At 45.1% G+C, this 18150-nt stretch overlaps 1 protein-coding gene across 1 annotated transcript in view; it reads right to left on the reverse strand.

The window, feature by feature from the left end:
* Positions 1-18150, reverse strand: part of IRAK2 (interleukin-1 receptor-associated kinase 2) — a 59918-nt gene that overhangs the window by 19187 nt on the left and 22581 nt on the right. Inside the window, exons 3-7 of the mRNA XM_014542752.1 lie at positions 12601-12747; positions 6112-6203; positions 3761-3955; positions 3611-3675; positions 1784-1898 (exon numbers count right to left, since the gene is read on the reverse strand). Of these exons, the coding sequence (XP_014398238.1) occupies positions 1784-1898; positions 3611-3675; positions 3761-3955; positions 6112-6203; positions 12601-12747 (614 nt within the window). The remainder of the gene's footprint in view (positions 1-1783; positions 1899-3610; positions 3676-3760; positions 3956-6111; positions 6204-12600; positions 12748-18150) is intronic.

The following is an 18150-nucleotide window of genomic DNA, read 5'->3' on the forward strand; positions in this document are numbered from 1 at the left end:
AAGCCATTATGCTCAATTAATATTTGACAAAGGAGGCAAGAACATACAATGGAGTCAAGACAGTCTCTTCAATAAATGGTGTTGGGAAAATTGGACAGATACATGCAAAAAAATGAAACTAGACCACCAACTTACACCATACACAAAAATAAACTCAAAATGGATAAAGGACTTAAATGTAAGATGAGAAACCATAAAAATACTAGAGGAATCCAAAGGCAACAAAATCTCAGACATATGCCAAAGCAATTTCTTCACCAACACATCTCCTAGGACATTGGAAACTAAAGAGAAAATAAACAAGTGGGACTACATCAAAATGAAATATGGAGCCACATGAAACCAGTTCAAACCCTAGCCCTGACACCTGTCAGCTGTGTTCTTTTGGGCAAATCGCTTTGCCTCTCTGTGCTGGACACTCCTCTTTTAGAAAATGGAAAAACCTGTTGGGTTGTGGCAAGGCCTGGAGGAGACATGTGTAAAGCCCTTGTCACAGTGTCTTGCACACAGGAAGAGCTCAGCAAAACTAATGATCATTATCATACCATGAATAACTGCTTTACTTGGACCCTGCCAAAGGAAGTAATAATTCCATGTGGAATAATTTTATTTCCCTCTGAGGATTTTATGGGAGGGATGTTTGCTTTTAAAATTGTAATTTTGCCCAACCAGCATGGCTCAGCAGTTGAGCGTTGACCTATGAACCAGGAAGTCACGGTTCGGTTTCTGGTCAGGGCACATGCCTGGATTGTACGCTCAATTCCTAGTGTGGGGTGTACAGGAGGCAGCCAATCAATGATTCTCTCATCTTTTTTTTTTTTTAAATATATTTTTTTATTGATTTTTTACAGAGAGGAAGGGAGAGAAATAGAGAGTTAGAAACATCAATGAGAGAGAAACATCGACCAGCTGCCTCCTGCACATCTCCCACTGGGGATGTGCCCACAACCCAGGTACATGCCCTTGACCGGAATCGAACCTGGGACCTTTCAGTCCGCAGGCCAACGCTCTATCCACTGAGCCAAACCGGTTTCGGCGATTCTCTCATCTTGATGTTTCTATCTCTCTCCCTTCCTCTCTGAAATCAATAAAAATAGATTTTAAGTAAATAAAATAAAATTGTGATTTCATCACTTCTCAGCCTTTTGGCTAAGATCAAGTGATAAAACTGTAATTTTTGTTGTTGTGTTGTTAATCCTCACCCAAGAATACTTTTTCCATTGATCTTTAGAGAGAGTGGAAGGGAGAGGAAGAGACAAAGAGAGAGAAACATCGCTGTGAGAGAGACACATTGGTTGCTTCCCACATGCACCCCAACCAGGGATTGAGCCTACAGCTGAGATACATGCCCTTGACCAGAATCGAACCACGACCCTTCAGTCTGTGGGCTGACACTCTAACCACTGAGCAAACCGGCTAGGGCTAAAATTGAAATTTTAATAAGTATTTATTTTGAAATAAAATTTTGCCTCCACTTTCCCATACTTTGTATCTTTTAATTATTTTTCTTGTCCTATTGCATTGGCTATCACCTCCAGAACAATGTTGAATAAATTTAGTGCTATGGGATACTTTATCTTGCTCTAGACTTAAATGAAATGCCTGTTGTCAAATAAAATTTTTATAGGGTTTTACCCGAAGATGTTTAGCCAGATCTTATGTATCCTGGACCAACTTCTCTTGAAGGGCCTCTCTCTCTCAGGACTCTTATATGTCCTTAACCATTGATTCTCTAACTGGGTACTGCCTGGTTCTGTTCTCTGACCATGACCCAGCCTCTTACCTGGCACCGGAGTCTGTCTTGTAAAGAACCATTTGCCATGTAGGGGTAGATCAAGCTGTAAAACTGTTTTCCAGTGCAGACGCCCAGCAGAGGTAAGACATTGGGGTGGCAGCATCTGAAATCAGACATTAGTGCAGAGGCGAGGAGTCAGACAGAAAGAGTAATCAAAGACTGCTCCAAGTCCTCACCTCCCACACCTCTTATGCCCTCTCCACTGCCCTGAGGGCCCAGCACCAGAGTAGAAAGATGAAAACTGTGTGCCTTCAAGGAGCTGGAAGCCAAGTTGCTTGAACTTATCCTGCCTCCCTGCTCTGCAGCATATGACACCTTAACCACTCCGTCTTCTGGAAGCAGAGGCTTAGAGACTAAGGAACTTGCCAAGGTTATAGCTAGCAATCAGTGAAGCCAGGATAAGATTGCAAGTCTGCTTGACTCCCAGGACTGGAGTTCTTCCCCAAAATCCTCTTCCGCTGAGTCTAAGTCACCCATTCCTTCTGTCTCCTCCTACCCTCTTAACCACTCTTTCTTGGCCGTTTTCCCTAAGACCCTCCTCTTTCACCTCCTTCTGAAACCTGAGTCTCCCAGGCAGGGTTCAGCATCTTGTATTATAAGTTGGTCCTCTAGGGCAGTGGTTCTCAACCTTCTGGCCCTTTAAATACAGTTCCTCATGTTGTGACCCAACCATAAAATTATTTTCGTTGCTACTTCATAACTGCAATGTTGCTACTGTTATGAATCGTAATGTAAATACCTGATATGCAGGATGGTCTTAGGCGACCCCTGTGAAAGGGTCGTTCGACCGCCAAAGGAGTCGCGACCCACAGGTTGAGAACCGCTGCTCTAGGTATATCCTGCCTCTGTATCTCCATACTCTAGGTGAACAATCTAAACTCGTCAAGTCCCAAACCCGCTTCTCCACCCATAGTTATTACCTTAGCAAAGGGCACCACCATCCATCTAATTTCCTAGAAACCCTCTTACCGCCCCCATCTAATTATTATGGACACTGAAATTTGAATTTTTTATACTTATGTCATGAAATAGTCTTTTTATTTTTTTCAAACCATTCTTAGCTCTCGGGCCATACAGCACAGGCAGGGCCAGATTTAGCTTATGGGTCATCATATGCCAGATCCTGCTCTAGATCTGGATTTTAAGATGGATTCACTCTTAGAATTGGAATCAGTAAGTCCCTGCCCATCTCAAAAAAATGATAGGTCCAGCCAGTGTGATTCAGTGGTTGAGCGTCAACCTATGAACCAGGAAGTCACAGCTCAATTCCTGGTTGGGGTTGCAGGCTGGATCCCAGTAGGGGGCGTGCAGGAGGCAGTGATTGATGATTCTCTCTCATCATTGATGCTTCTATCTCTCTATCCCTCTACCTTCCTCTCTGAAATCAATAAACAAAACAAAAAAACAAAACACATATTTTTTTAAAAGAGAGATAAAAATGGCTTTCTTTCCCCCTGGATGAAAGGAGTTGGGCCAAGTGAGCCAAGGTTCTTTTATAATTCTAATCTATACTTATAGCTGTTAAACAGAAAAAGCATGGACTATGGTGCCAGGGCAACCTAGGTTCAAATCCTGGCTCTGTCACCTACTTGCTGTGTGATCTTGGACAAGACACTTAACCTCTCTGTGCCTCAATTTGCCCGTATGTAAAATACTGTGCTAACAGTAGCTACATCACAGGGTTCTTGTGAGGATAAAATGAGTTTGTACACACAGAGTGCTGAAAGCATGCCTGCCACATAGGAAGCACTAGATAAGGGTTAGCTGTCATCATTATTAAACAAAGTTTAATAATTCTCCAGAGGGGAGGCTTACCTATGACAAATTCGTATCTCTGCTTGGAAGAAATTTTCAATTGATCCTGGACCTGAGCAGGCCATCTGTGGGAAAAGACTCCGAAACATTAAAATCCTGCCTCACCCAGGCAGCTGCCCCCAACACACACACTACAAACCAAGTGCTTACCTCTCTGAGCTTCTTAAAGACGAATGGTATGCCCTGCCTTTGTCCTCTGTAGATGTCAGCAAAGGTCCCCTCACTGATTTTGTGGGTTTGGTTGAAATTATCGGTTGCCTGAACCACATCCACCTCATTCCAGAAAAGGCTGTCTACAGCCAAGCTCAGAAGGGTTTCTTGCTTAGGAATGGAGGTGCTGACATCCTGGGGATTTAGAGAAGAGAAGGAGATTAACATGAAATTAACATGGAAAATATTATTTTCCCTACTATCTCAGGGATCTTAGAACACCAGAGCTGAAGGGATAGAGAGGATCATCTTATCCAGTGAGGAGAAATGATAAAAAAGGGACATGAGTCCTGCAGCTCAGTTGAAGTGCCTTCCTCTACACCAAAAGGTTGGGGGTTCGATTCCTGGTCAGGGCACATACCTAGGTTGTGGATTCGATCCCATCAGGAAGCATAGGGAAGGCAACTGATCAATGTTTCTCTCTCACAACGATGTTTCTCTATCTCTCTCAAAATCAATAAAAACATATCCTCAGGTGAGGATTTAAAAAAAAAAAAAGACATGAATAGGGCCAGCTCAAATCCAAGCTCGGGCACTACTTTGCTCTGTGACCTTGGACAAGTTACTTAACCTCTATGAGTAAGTGCATAATGGGATCCCCACCACCACCACTAATTTTCTAAAACTGTTTAAAAGAGCATAAAAAGTGTAAAAATATAAGTTTATGCACACCTATTTTTTAAAAATATATATTGTTATGTTCACTTTTGCATCAGCAAAAGTGAACATAACAATCCTTGTACCCTGGAGAGAAATGTTGAAGATTAACTAAAATGTGAATATTGCTAGCAAATGGTTGATGGTTGCTTTTTGTTTGTTTTTCAATTTACAAAGGTAGCACCAAGGGGGTCAAAGAGCTGAGGTGAGATCACACAGCTGGTCAATGGCCAAGCTGGTTCCCTGGTCCTATACTTGGGACATGTGCTGGGAAGCAGGATATAGGTTCACATAACCAAAGACGCTTCTGTCATCAGAACTTCGACACTGCTTGTGTGGGTAAGCCTATGAAAAGCAGCCCTGCTTCAACCATTTCCCTTCTTAAAAATAGGTGTGCAACCCTGATCGGTTTGGCTCAGTGGATAGAGCGTTGGCCTGCAGACTGAAGGGTCCCGGGTTCGATTCCGATCATAGGGCATGTACCTTGGTTGCGGGCGCATCCCCAGTAGGGGGCGTGCAGGAGGCAGCTGATGGATCTTTCTCTCTGATCGATGTTTCTAACTCTCTATCCCTCTCCCTTCATCTCTGTAAAACACCAATAAAATATATTTAAAAAATAAAATAAAATAAAAATGTTAAAAAATCAATAAAATATACATTTTTTAAAAATAGGTGTGCATAAACTTATATTTTTACACTTTTTATGCTCTTTTAAACAGTTTTAGAAAATTAGTGGTGGTGGTGGGGATCCCATTATCCACTTAACTGCTATTCAAGTGTAGTGAGTTTCTTGCAGACTAGATATATAGGAATTTATTTCACAAACTAGAATCATGGTGCACACATTATTTTGATATTTGGTGTTTTCACTTAAAATTACACTATGATCATTCTCCCAAGTTATCATCTTTGGGCATGATTAATTTTCAAAGAAAACTAAAACCCTGTTTAAGTGAGTCTGCGTTTTGGCACAGCTTCATGAATCAGCCCTGCAGTGCTAGCTGCTTCACCAGGCACCCTGCCCACACACTTTTAGGGGCCAATGAGTATGTTTTAATTTCTTGTAAAATCAGAACAACAAAAACAAACTTTTAAAGTCAGAGAAAATGTTTTCGTTTTTAATCTAGCTTGAATTATACTCACTTTTATATCAATGGAATTATAAAATATAAATTATTTTTAATGAAAGAAAGGGCCCGTGAAGGCACAAGTGCCTAAGACCCATGAAACTCATATGTGGCCTGGACCCAAGTCATTGAAAATTCAGAATAATAGAGACATATTTTGGGTTAAAAAAAAAAACTGGACGGGAGGCAGTTTGTAAGCAAATACTACTACAACCAATATATTTATGTATAAATGAGCCCTGCCAATTATCAGGTCTCATTTATACACAAATAATGGAAAAGCTCATTAAAAATGCTTATTCACTAGTACCCCCTCACCCCCAACCCCATCCCAGTTGTATTGACTGTCAGTACTTACACCTTAAAAGCTCAGAGTAATTCAATTGGTCTCCTTCCCCCCACCCCTCACCCCACTCTAACCCCCAAACTGGTCTCAGGAAATAAATGCACGGCTGTTCTGAGAAAGACTGCCACAAACGGGGATATGGCTTTCAGATGGGGATTTACCTTTGAATCAGATGAAGCAGGAAGGTCAGTGTTTAAGGAAGGAGGGGCATCTTCAGGAGGAGGCAGGAGGCTGGCTCTGGCTGGAGCAGGCCCTGGAAAGAAGGGACTGTGGGTCAGAAAGTGGCCCCCCTGAGGAAAGAGGGAGGGGCCCCTGTCAGCCCCCAGGCCAAACCAGGCTCTGATTGTTGTCAAGAAGGACAGCTACTATTTCCTGACACCCCCAGGCACCAGACTACACCATCCTCTTGCCGCACCTAAACTAAACGAATCCTTAGGACAACCCTATGGATTGGTCCCCATTTGGCAGGTGGAGAAACAGAGGCACTAGAGGTGGCCACTTGCTCAGGGCCACAGAGTAAGTGGCAGAGCCAGCCTTCAAATAGAGTATCACCTGTGTGACATCTAAATCCCTACACTGTCACACCTCCTTCACAAGGATCTGAGAACACCCTTCCAAAAACCTCCACCATGGCAGGAATGGCCACGACGAGCCTCTGAGTCAGAGCAGGAGAGGCTGGCCGTAGCAGGCTGGGGGATCAAGGAGGGTTTCACAAAGGAAGGAGCATTTGACCTGGGCTTGAGAGATGGGGAAACGTTTCTGAAAAGTGGGTACGAGGTGGGTACGAGGCAGGGCAACTGGACTGTGTGGAGGGAAAGTCCAGGCGTGCGGTAAATATGCCAGGCACTTAATTAGCAAACACTGACATCAGCGACAGCTCTAAATGCCTCACTGTTTTAACTCATTTAACGCTCACAACAATCCTGGGAGATAGGTACCATTATCATCGACTCCTTACAGATGCTGGAAATGAGGCCTCTGAGTAACTGGGGACCGCCCTTCCAAGGAAACCTGGCCTTGACCCCAGGGGGGCAGGTCAAATTCACCTGCTTCCCGTATTTCTGGTTGACGAGATCAAGAAAGGAATGATTAATCTGGACTTTTGGCCATAAAGTAATGCAGAAGACTGAAAATAGAACCCAGGTGAAACGACAATGAGCCTCGCTAAACTATTAACCTGGGCAGCTGATACAACTCATCTGATACAAAGCCTGAGGCTCTTTCCTCCCCACAGAGCCCAACAGGAGGCCACCCTAAGCCTCTCCCCTGGGTCTGCTATGGCTTCCAGAGTTGTCAGGGCTTTTTTCGTTTTTGTTTTTGTTTTCCACATTTTCCAGTATTGGCTATATTTGAAAGAACGACACTTGAGAAGGTACCATATTTGCACACTCACAATGCATCAGAGAACCCCAAAATGGGACACTACAAATACACACACACACACACACACACACACACACACACATACACACCCTCAGTCCATCAGTGCACTATAACCATCAAACTAAGCTTCGGGTAAGAGCTATAGCTCAGACACTGGAAGTAAACCTTTGGCAAATACACAGATTAATTAATCCAGGTTGAAAACAAAACAAAACAAAAATAATACCAGCTATGTGCTGAAGACCAGCTGCTGGCAGCACAACTGATGAGAGCGCTTGCGCTGCTGCTCACCCACATCCATCCCCCATCTGCACCCAGGCCAAGCTTCCCACTGGCTCCCCTCTCCCCCCAGTGAAGGAGTGAAGAGGGGAGACTAAGAGGAGACCCAAGACTCTGATGGCTGGGTACTCTGGTCTCCCCAAGGACACCCCTGAGCCTGCCTTAGACTTCAAGCAGGACACTCCCTCCCAACCTTCCCACCCCAGCCTTGCCCAGCATCTTCCACATCTTCTCCTAGGCATTTGTCCTATGAAAACCCTTATGTTCATCTTGGCTTCTGCTCCTCAGGTGGCCTGGAATACAGGTGCCCACTGGCCAACAGTGCAGGGCTCCTGCCTTGCAGAAAGGCTCCCTCCCACTGCTGCCCCTGTGATGAAGTCTCCGCTCTTGCCCTGCCTTGTCTTGGCCTCTGCCCAGTACCCTTGGCCTGTCACATTCACCCCTCTCCTGGATGTTGGCCCTGCCTCCGTGCCGCCTCACTGAGTTACTTGATGTTTTTCTTCCAATCCACTTTAATTCACATACTGGACTATGCATTTAGCCTTAAAATCCCTAGTTCTTTGTGCATGTGTATATATATATATATATTCCAGCATCCATGTTCTCATGTACCACTGGGTACAGGCTCCACATTCTGGGAACTGTTGCTCCAGCCCAACTCGATCTCCCTCCTGCTTCTTTCCCCTCTCCCCGACCCAGCGCTGGCCTCTGAGCAGAGCTACACCCATAGTCCCTTGTCCTCTTCCTTTGCCCTGTGACTCCAAGGTCAGCACTGACCTCACACAGCCAGAATTTTCTGGTCTGACTTGATGCCTGGGGTTCACTCTGGGGGCTGCACCAGGTCTCTTGGGTTGGGGGGGTCACTGAGGTCCACTCTTGTGACCTATGAGGAGAGGCTGAGTCTATGTATCCCTCTGGTTTTGTAAATAAACAGGAATGGGATTTGGGCCACTACTACAAGGCTGACACACCAGATAAGGACTAGCCCTTGCTTTGTAAATGCTCATGGAAGGACTGGGTCAGGGAAGACACTGGGCTACATAAATGTCATTTCAAAAACACTAAGAGTTAACCTTTAATGTGCCAAAATGTTTACAAAAAACAACAACCAAAAACACAACAACAACAAACATTTCCTATGAAAATCTTTCTAGAATGTCTGCTTTCCCAAACCGAATGCAGCAAATCCCGTCCTGCTATGTGGCACCATTGTGGGCCTGAGTATAGAACACACGGCAGTGCTGGCATTTGGGGTCTTCTGTCCCCTGCCCTGTGGCTGGCAGGGGTCTGTCTCTGCAGCCTCCCTGTCTCCTTTCTGTTTATCAGACAGAACTGGGCTCACGTCTTGCCTCTAACATGACTAACTAGTTGAACTTGGTGATTTGCGCTTCATTTCTTCAGCTTCCTCAAATGTAAAAAGAGCAATAACAGACCATTCCTATGGAGTTCTTGTCCAGATTCAAAGGTATGACAGTTTTAAAGCACAAAGATCAGTCTCTGTCTGCTATGTATGTATGGAGCACCACAGCTGGTAAAACTGTGTAGAATAAGAGTAAATAAATTCTTACTGACAGCCCAATGGCCTCTCTCACAGCAAAGGCTTTTTGAGTTATTTCAGCTACTCAGAGCCCTTTTATCTGGATTCTGGCTTTGAGAATTTGTTTAACCAAGTGCTCAGAACGTGTCTGTGGCTCACCTACTCAAATATTTCCCTCTTCCACGTATCTCCCTCACTTCCTCCTCACCTACTGCAAGGGGGTTAGTATATACAGGGGTTAAGAGGTGGGCTCTGGCCCTGGACGGTGTGGCTCAGGTGGTTAGAGTGTCTTCCTGAACACCAAAAGGTGGCAGGTTGGATCCCCTGGTTGAGGCATGGGGATCCTCTCTCTAAAATATCAAAATTTTTTTAATTAAAAACAAAACAAAAGTGGGCTCTGGGCAACTCACCTGAGCTGAATCCTGACCCCACCACTCATTCAGCCAGAAGCTCTGGCAGGTTATGCATCCTTCCCCAGTTACCACGGTGAGGGGTGGGAGCAACACTGCTCACCTCCCTGGCTGTCAGTGTGACTCACCAGGCAGTACCTAGAACAGTGATTCTCAACCTGTGGGTCTCGACCCCTTTGGGGGTCGAACGACCCTTTCACAGGGGTCGCCTAAGACCATCGGAAAACACATATATAATTACATATTGTTTTTGTGACTAATCACTATGCTTTAATGATGTTCAATTTGTAACAATGAAAATACATCCTGCATATCAGATATTTACATTACGATTCATAACAGTAGCAAAATTACAGTTATGAAGTAGCAACGAAAATAATTTTATGGTTGGGGGTCACCACAACATGAGGAACTGTATTAAAGGGTCGCGGCATCAGGAAGGTTGAGAACCACTGACCTAGAACCTCCCGGCCAGTGCAGTCTTTGTTCCCACTTACCATACCCTCCCCAGCCTTCGCTGCCTCCGCATTCTCCATTCCTACAAGATAATCAGCCTAAACTTTGGGGCCCAAAGGAAGTTTGGGGCTTTCCCAAGAGAGGACAAGCTTTGGGTTATTTGATGATTACTCTCTTATTTTCAGTTTGGGCAAAGATAAACAATCAACTTCCTATCTCTGTCTATAGATTGTATTTATCATCTCCACCAGCCAGGGCACATGTGCTTCTGAGGGCCATTCAAGAAACTGAAGGGTGCAGAAGCTGGCAGAAACATGTCATGCTTGTGTTTGCAGTCACCTAGATAAGGAACAACTGAAGTGGCTACACCTGTCACCTCCTCCATCCTGACCAGCCCTCCCCTAGAATGTCCTTATTTTATTACCATGTTTCTCGTTGACCATCAACCAGTATCACATTCGCTTTATGACTATTTCCCCTTATCTTTAATTGCTGATCAAAGTTCTGCACTCTTTTTTTTTTTTTCCCCCCTTTAGCTACAGGAAATAACTCAGACTCCTTGGCCTAGAATTAATTTTCCAGACTTGAACTATCTGGGGTGTCTGGAATGTTCCTAACATTGACGAACATTTTAAAAAAATTTTTTTTAGCCCTAGCCAGTTTGACTTAGTGGAAAGAATGTTGGCCTGCGGACTGAAAGGTCCCGGGTTCGATTCTGGTCCAGGGCACATACCTCAGTTGCAGGCTCCTCCCTGGCCCAGGCCCTGTCTGGGGCTCCTGTAGGAGGCAACTAATCAATGTGTTTCTCTAACATCAATATTTCTCTCTGTCTTTCCCTCTCTCTTCCACTCTCTAAAAATCAATAGAAAAATATCCTCAGGTGAAGACTAAAAAAAATTAAAAATAATAAAATAATTTTTAAAAAACTTTAATTGATTTTTGAGAGAAGGGAGAGGGAGAAACATAAATGTGATCAGCTGCCTCCTACACGCCCCCTACCGGGGATGGAGCCCACAACCCAGGCCTGTGCCCTGACCAGGAATCAAACCGGTAACTGACTGTGCCCTGGATGAGCCCAACCGAGCCACATCAGCCAAGGTGACATCAGCTAATATTTAATGAGCACTTATACGGGGCAAACCTGTGGTGTATGATTCCTTACCACAACATGATGATGTAGGTATTATTATTATGCCCATGTTATAGATCAGCCGTGGGCAAACTAAAAAAAAAAAAAAAGACCGTACCCTTTTATGTAATGATGTTTACTTTGAATTTATATTAGTTCACACAAACATTCCATCCATGCTTTTGTTCCGGCCCTCCGGTCCAGTTTAAGAACCCATTGTGGCCCTCGAGTCAAAAAGTTTGCCCACGCCTGTTATAGATGATAACACTGAGGCACAGAGAGGCTAAATAATTCTGTTAGAAAGTGGCAAAGTTGGAATTCAAATGCGGGTCTGTCTAATGCAAAGCCTATGCATGCTCCTCTCAGTCCATGCTGACCTTGGCTTCAGGATCCGCATTAGTGAACTGAGGCTTCATGGGTTTGGGATCTTTGGCTCACATTCAGGAGGCTGCAGGAGAAAGGAAGGGAGGCTGGACTCCAGGGGAGAGATGGTGACAATGGAGATGTGGGCATGAGTAGCAATTCCCCTCAGGGAAGTTATAGCTGAGTCCTGCCATCATGGGGTAAACTGTCCCTGAGCCCTTTCCTGGGCTTTTTTTTTTTCTTTAGCTACAGGAAATAACTCAGAATGGAGACAAATCTGAAGTGGTTTGAAAGGCTTCGGGATAGCAGTGTGTGCAGAGGTTAGGGACACAAGTGTTCAAATGACACTGCTCAGATGCTACTTCCTACTCATGTGACCGTGAGCAAATCACTTTCCTCTCGGTGCTTCAGGTGCCATAGAACAAAGCAAAAGATCTGTGACTGGCAAAGAGGACCCGGTGTGGGGCATGTAGCGCCCACCACAGGGCTGTGAAGGCCAGGCCCCAGGCCTGTGGAACACAGACAGAGAGGTCACTAGGCTCCGAATCCTGGAGCCGGCATGCAGGGCCAGTCCGTGCGGGGGGTGGGGGGGGCGTGGGAAACCACAGGTAAGATACTTGGGCCCCATGCACATGACCCTGGCAGGCTGTTTAACGCTCTGCACTCACAGTTTCTCATCGGTGGAATGGAGACAATCACCAAGCTCACAGCTAAGAAGGATTAAATAAGTTAATATCATTGAAGTGCTTAGAACAGTGTCCGGCACACAGCCCTCATTCACTGAGTTCTTTCTTTCCATAAAAATGGTAAAAAATGGTATATTCTTTTATTATCTGACTTTTTAAATTTAATATAGTGTAAGCGTGTTTCCATGTATGCATACATATCTGAATCATTAACAGCACTGTTATGTTAATAATGTTAACAGTATTATGTTAGGCTAACATATGATTGCAATGACCTGCCATTAATTTTACCATTCCCACTGTTGTTTCTAATTTTCTGCCATTATATACTGAGCTGAATATCCTTATAAGTAAATCATTTCCTTAAGTATTCTTTAAATTAAAAAATTTAATTTAATTAAAAATACCTGGGTCAGGAAGGGCAGCTGGCCTCACAGGCTGCCCCTTTTTCTGTTCATCCTCCGTGTTTCTTACAGAAGCTGCCCAGGGCCTTCCTGGCTTCTCGGCACCCGGGAAGTCTGGGACAGAAGGCCTGATTTCAGGAACTGGTTTCCCTGAAACAAGGTAGAAGGGAAGAAAGGTGTTATCATCCAGTGAAGTGGGACAGCCATCGGAGGCTGGTCTAGTCCAGGTTCTGCCTCGAAAGCACAGCGTGCCCCAGCGAGTTCTCTCCCTCGGAGCCTCGGATGCTCTGTCTGTAAAATGTAGTGGTTGGTCAGGACAATCTCCTGTGATCGCTCCAGCTCTGACATTCTGAGTCAGAACACCTGGTTTCTAATCCTACTAGCTGTGCCCTGGCCAGGTGGCTCAGTTGGTTGGAGTGTCATCCTATACACAAAAAGGTTTCGGGCTCGATTCCTGGTCAGGGCACATACCACGGTTTCGGGTTTGATCCCCAGTCAGGGTGCATTCCAGAGGCAACTCATCGATGTTTCTCTCCCACATCAATGTTTCTCTCTCTCTCTCTCTCTCTCTCTCTCTCCCTTCCTTTCTCTAAAAAAAATAAACATATCCTCAGGCGAGGATTTTTAAAAAATGTAATCCTACTAGTTGTGTGACAGACAAGTCACTTTTTTAAAAAAAATATGTTTTTATTGATTTTTAGAGAGAGAGGAAAGGAGAGGGAGAAGGGAGAGACAGAAGCATTGATCAGCTGCCTCCTGCACTCCCCCTACTGGGGATCAAGCCTGAAACCAGGTCATTTGCCCTGACTGGGAATCGAACCAGCAACCTCTTAGTGCATGGGTAGATGCTCAACCACTAAGCAACACCAGCCGAGTAAAAAGTCACTTTCATTCCAAGGGCCTGTTTCCTCACCTATAAAAGGAAGATCGTGTTAATATCTGCTTGCCTACCTCACAGACTGTTGGGAGGGAAATATGAGAACACAGGCATGAAAGGGCTCTATAGCCCAGCTGGTGTGGCTCAGTGGTTGAACATCGACCTATGAACCATGAGGTAACGGTTCCATTCCCGGTCAGGGCACATGCCCAGGTTTCGGGCTCCATCCCCAGTGGGGGGCATGTAGGAGGCAGCCGATCAATGATTCTGTCTCATCATTGATTTTTCTTTCTCTTTCTGCCTTCCTCTCTCTGAAATCAATAAAACATATTTGAAAGAAAAATGAAAGGGTTCTATAAATTATGCATTTCCCTGAACACGTGGGGTAGTTAAAGTTATCCATCCTGCTAAGTCCCTAGTTGATCCCCTGAATATAAAAGTTCTGGCTAGTCCTACAGCTTCCCCTTCCACAAGCAGTGGGAACATATGCATCCTTCCCTGTTCTATAGACGGGGACTCTGAAAATAGCAGCTACGTCAACTGAGTACCAACACTGTGACACCCAGGCCCAGCTTTGCATACATCAAATCCTCACAAGGATTTTCCATTTTATCCCAGTTAGAGATGAGGAAACTGAGGCCTGGGCGGGTTAAGTGACTTCCCCAAGATCACACAGCTGGGCAGACAGGGCTGGCCAAAGGAGCCTGGGTGGAGGTCACCTGCCTTCTGTAATCACTTCCCCTTTGCATCGATTTGGGAAACCCCAAGGTACTGTCAGGGTGTCTACACTGGCTTCCACCCAGCTTCTCTATGTCAGGCAGCTTCCTCCATTGCTGCCCTGGTGTCATCTCTCCCCGCAGCCGCTGCCTCCAGCTCGGAGGCCTTCAGATCCCTCCCAGGCTGCATCTCACTAAAATACAGATCTGGCCTCATCACTCCTCTGCTGAAAGCCTTCATGACCCCATCATCCAGATAAAGAATATTCTCTTCACCTGACTCCTGATATCTCCCCATTGCCTCCCAGATCAAATCCAAATTCTGCAGCCCTGCATGCATGGCCCCTCACTCTCTGGTGGTTTTCAGTAGACCCATATTTGGAAACCACAAATGGGGGCACCAAAGTCCCAGGGAAGGCTTCTGCCTTGTTAACTCTCACACCTGCATCATCAGGTGGAGCTGAGGCAATCCCCCTCCAGCCTTTGAGTCCCCAGTAGCATCCATTCATTCCAAAGGTAAACTGTCTCTCTCTAAACAAAACTGATTGTTACCATGGAGCCAAAGCACCTCAAACACAAGCTTTGGGACTATAACAATATTAATGGTGCCTAAATGCATGGCACTACACTTGTATGGCACCAAGCAGGTTTATTTGACTTTCATGACAATCTCTGCTGGTCAACAAGTATCTGCATTTGTTTTTTCTGAGCACATGGAGGCTCTCGGAGGCAAAATTATTTTCCCCTGAATCAAACAGCTGATAAGATTCAAACCTAGGATTGGTTTCACTGTCCCTTCCCATTGGTTAGGACAGAACTATTCAAATACCAAGGTCATTACCATCACCTGCAGATGGCACTGCCCTGGACCCCACTTGCTTAAAAAGCAGGAAAACAGGGTGGGAACTGAAGAAAGGCTCGAGGGAATGCACAGAAGTAACAAGAAGGCTGAATGGGGGATAAAAAGTGACTTTTTCTTTGACTGTCACTGATATAGTATTCTTTTAAATAAAACCACCTTATAAAAGAAGTAGCAGAGCTTAGCTGTTTAGAGTTCAGGCCCTGGAATGGAAACCAACCAGTTTTCATCACTTCCCAGTTGTGTTTACTCTGGACGACTTTCACCAGAACTAAGAGAAAACACTGCGTGTCAATGGCTTAGCTCAAAACACAGGAACCTCATTAAAACATTGGTTAGCTCTTCTACAGCCCACATAGTGAGTATAAAGAGTAGGGTGGGAGTCTTCATTTTCATCTAAATTGTTTACACTTTTTTTTTAGTTTTAGTATATTTATTTTTTAATTATAGTAAAATACACATAACATAAATTTACCATCATAACCATTTTTAAGTGTTTAGTTCAGTGGCATTAAGTATATTCACGTTGTTGGGCAACTACCACCACCATCCATCTCCAGAAATTCTTTCCCCATCAAACACTAACTCCCCATTCCCCCTCCCACAGCCCCTGGCAACCAACATCCTACTTTCTGTCTCTATGTATTTTACTACTCATTAATTTTTTATTTTTTTAGTAAATGAGCTTCTATTTTATTTTATTCACCATATAATACTTGCACCTCTTCCTCTAGAGGGGTTCTACAGGTTCTTAAGTAAAACAGTTCATTAACTCAGTTACCAATATAGCCATCAAAGGCATGAGAAACTACATCCTTCGAGGCTTCTCATAAACCAGGTCTGGGAGGCATTATGGAGAACTCCATCCAGCTTGAACAACCAGCCTGTCTGCTGGTTACCGACAACTCCTGGATATCATGTTTTTTTGTTTAATCCTCCCCCGAGGATATATTTTTATTGATTTTAGAGAGGAAGGTGGGTGGGGGGGAGGGAGAGAGAGAGAGAGAGAGAGAAACATCAATGTGAGACAGAAACATTGGCTGCCTCCAGCACAAGCCCCAACCAGGGATCAAACCTTAAACCTGGGTATGTGCCTTGACTGGGAATCGAACCCGAGACCTTTTGGTAAATGGGACAACGCTCCAACCAACTGAGCCACACCAGCCAGGGCTCTGAGTATCTTCTTTTAAGTGAATATTAATGTTTTTGTTTTCATCTGCGTATCTGGTTATTTCATGAGCAATGACATCAATGGGTTTGACAAGGACAAACGCATGAACTTTTTTCCTAGTGCCTATTCTAGTAAAATAATGCTTCTTACCATTCTTATGCCACATCATCTGAGTGGGTTTCAGCTCCCAAATTAAATTACAAGCTGCTTGAGGGATAGGACTGTGCCTTTTATCTCTTTTGAATCCACCCCAATGTCCAGAATGATGCCCAGCACAGAGTAGGTGCTCAAGAAATGATGGTGATGGTCTTTGTTGGAAGTCAGAGAGTGGCTGAATCTCCTTAGGTGGCTCCATCTTCCGTCACCACCCGCATGCCGGACCTGCGTGGAGTCTGGGAGGCAGAGGCCTTAGGACCTGGCCCTTCCTGCCCTTCTCTGGAGCAGCTTCCTCATCGCTCGGAAGGCAGCCGCCCCACTGCAGCCCAACCACTGCCACAGCCACGACGGACAACCGGTGTGCGTGGCAGCCGGGCTCCCTCACTTAATTTTTTAACTTGTGTGTTTTTCACACTTTAGTAGTAAATAAAAAGATGTTATGTGTATATCCATTGACGTGGAAAGGCGTTAATATATTGAGTGAACAAAAAAGGATACACATGTTACCAGTGTTTTGGTAAAATATGTGTAAATATAGAGAAGACATCTATGTATGGAGAGAAAAAGAGCCTCAGAACATACACAAAATGTTAACAGTGGTTATTTCTAGGTGGTGTAATTATCAATAAATTTATACTCTGGGTTTGGGGAGGTTTTCATTTTTCAGTTTCTTCACATTATAGAATTTTTCAACAGTGATCATGGATTTGTTGCATAGGAAAGTATGTTTCTTTTTTTAAAAATAGTTTTATTGATTTCAGAGAGGGAGGGAGAGAGAAATAGAAACATCAATGATGAGAGAGAACCATTGATCGGCCACCTCCCGCACATACCCCACTGAGGATCGGGCCTGCAACCCCCCCATGTGCCCTGACTGGGAATCAAACCATGACCAACGGTTCACAGGTCAACGCTCAACCACTGAGCCACACTGGCCGGGCAAAACGTATGTTTCTTAAGAAACAAAATCAATACGCAAGCTAACTAAATTAATGACTGAACTGAGTCTTCTGAACTAGAGTTACCAAAAACCGTGTGCCCTGGAAAATCCATCGGGCCCAGATTAGTAAGCAGGTGGTCACTAAATTCAGATCCAACTCACTTCTGACATTTGCTACCAAGTGTCTAAGGTGCACTGATATTTAGCAAGGAAGGAAACTGGGACGCGGGGAGGTGAGGAGACCCGCCTGAGAGAGAAAACTAAACAAAGGGGCACTGAGGCAGGAAGGTGGGGTCCCCTCCCAGAACGAATGTGAAGAGGCAGGGCCGGGTCCCTGGAGAATACACACTCCACATCTCCCCACCTGGGTCCTCAGGCATCTCAGAAGGGTGGCCATGGACCACACCGCCCTCTCTCCAACTCCCATCAGGTGGAGGCCCTTCTGGCCAAAACTGGGAGCCCAGAAGCTGGTTACTCACCAACGGCAGCCCTGCAGGCAGGACCCCTGGATCACGGGGCTGTGTCTTAGGGAACATGGCTGCCTTTCCCAGACAGGGAGAGCACAGTCCCTTGTACAAAACGCAGCAGTGAACCACCACCGCGGTGAGTGCTGATTCACGAGTTGACTGATCCCGGGGGTGTACAGATATGGACACTGTGCCCCTGCCAGGAAGGGGCCACCCCATGCCACTTGGTGTCCTTGTGTTTTTATCTTCCCTGACAACTTTTAGGAGATGGCCTCTTTCCCGGCACCCTCCCTCCACAAACTGCCTAGGGTAGGATCCCATGTTCCTCAAAGGGCCACATGAGTGGCGTCCTCATACATCTGTGTAC

Source organism: Myotis brandtii, unplaced genomic scaffold (assembly GCF_000412655.1).
Source record: "Myotis brandtii unplaced genomic scaffold, ASM41265v1 scaffold312, whole genome shotgun sequence".
In the NCBI taxonomy this organism is placed as follows: domain Eukaryota; kingdom Metazoa; phylum Chordata; class Mammalia; order Chiroptera; family Vespertilionidae; genus Myotis; species Myotis brandtii.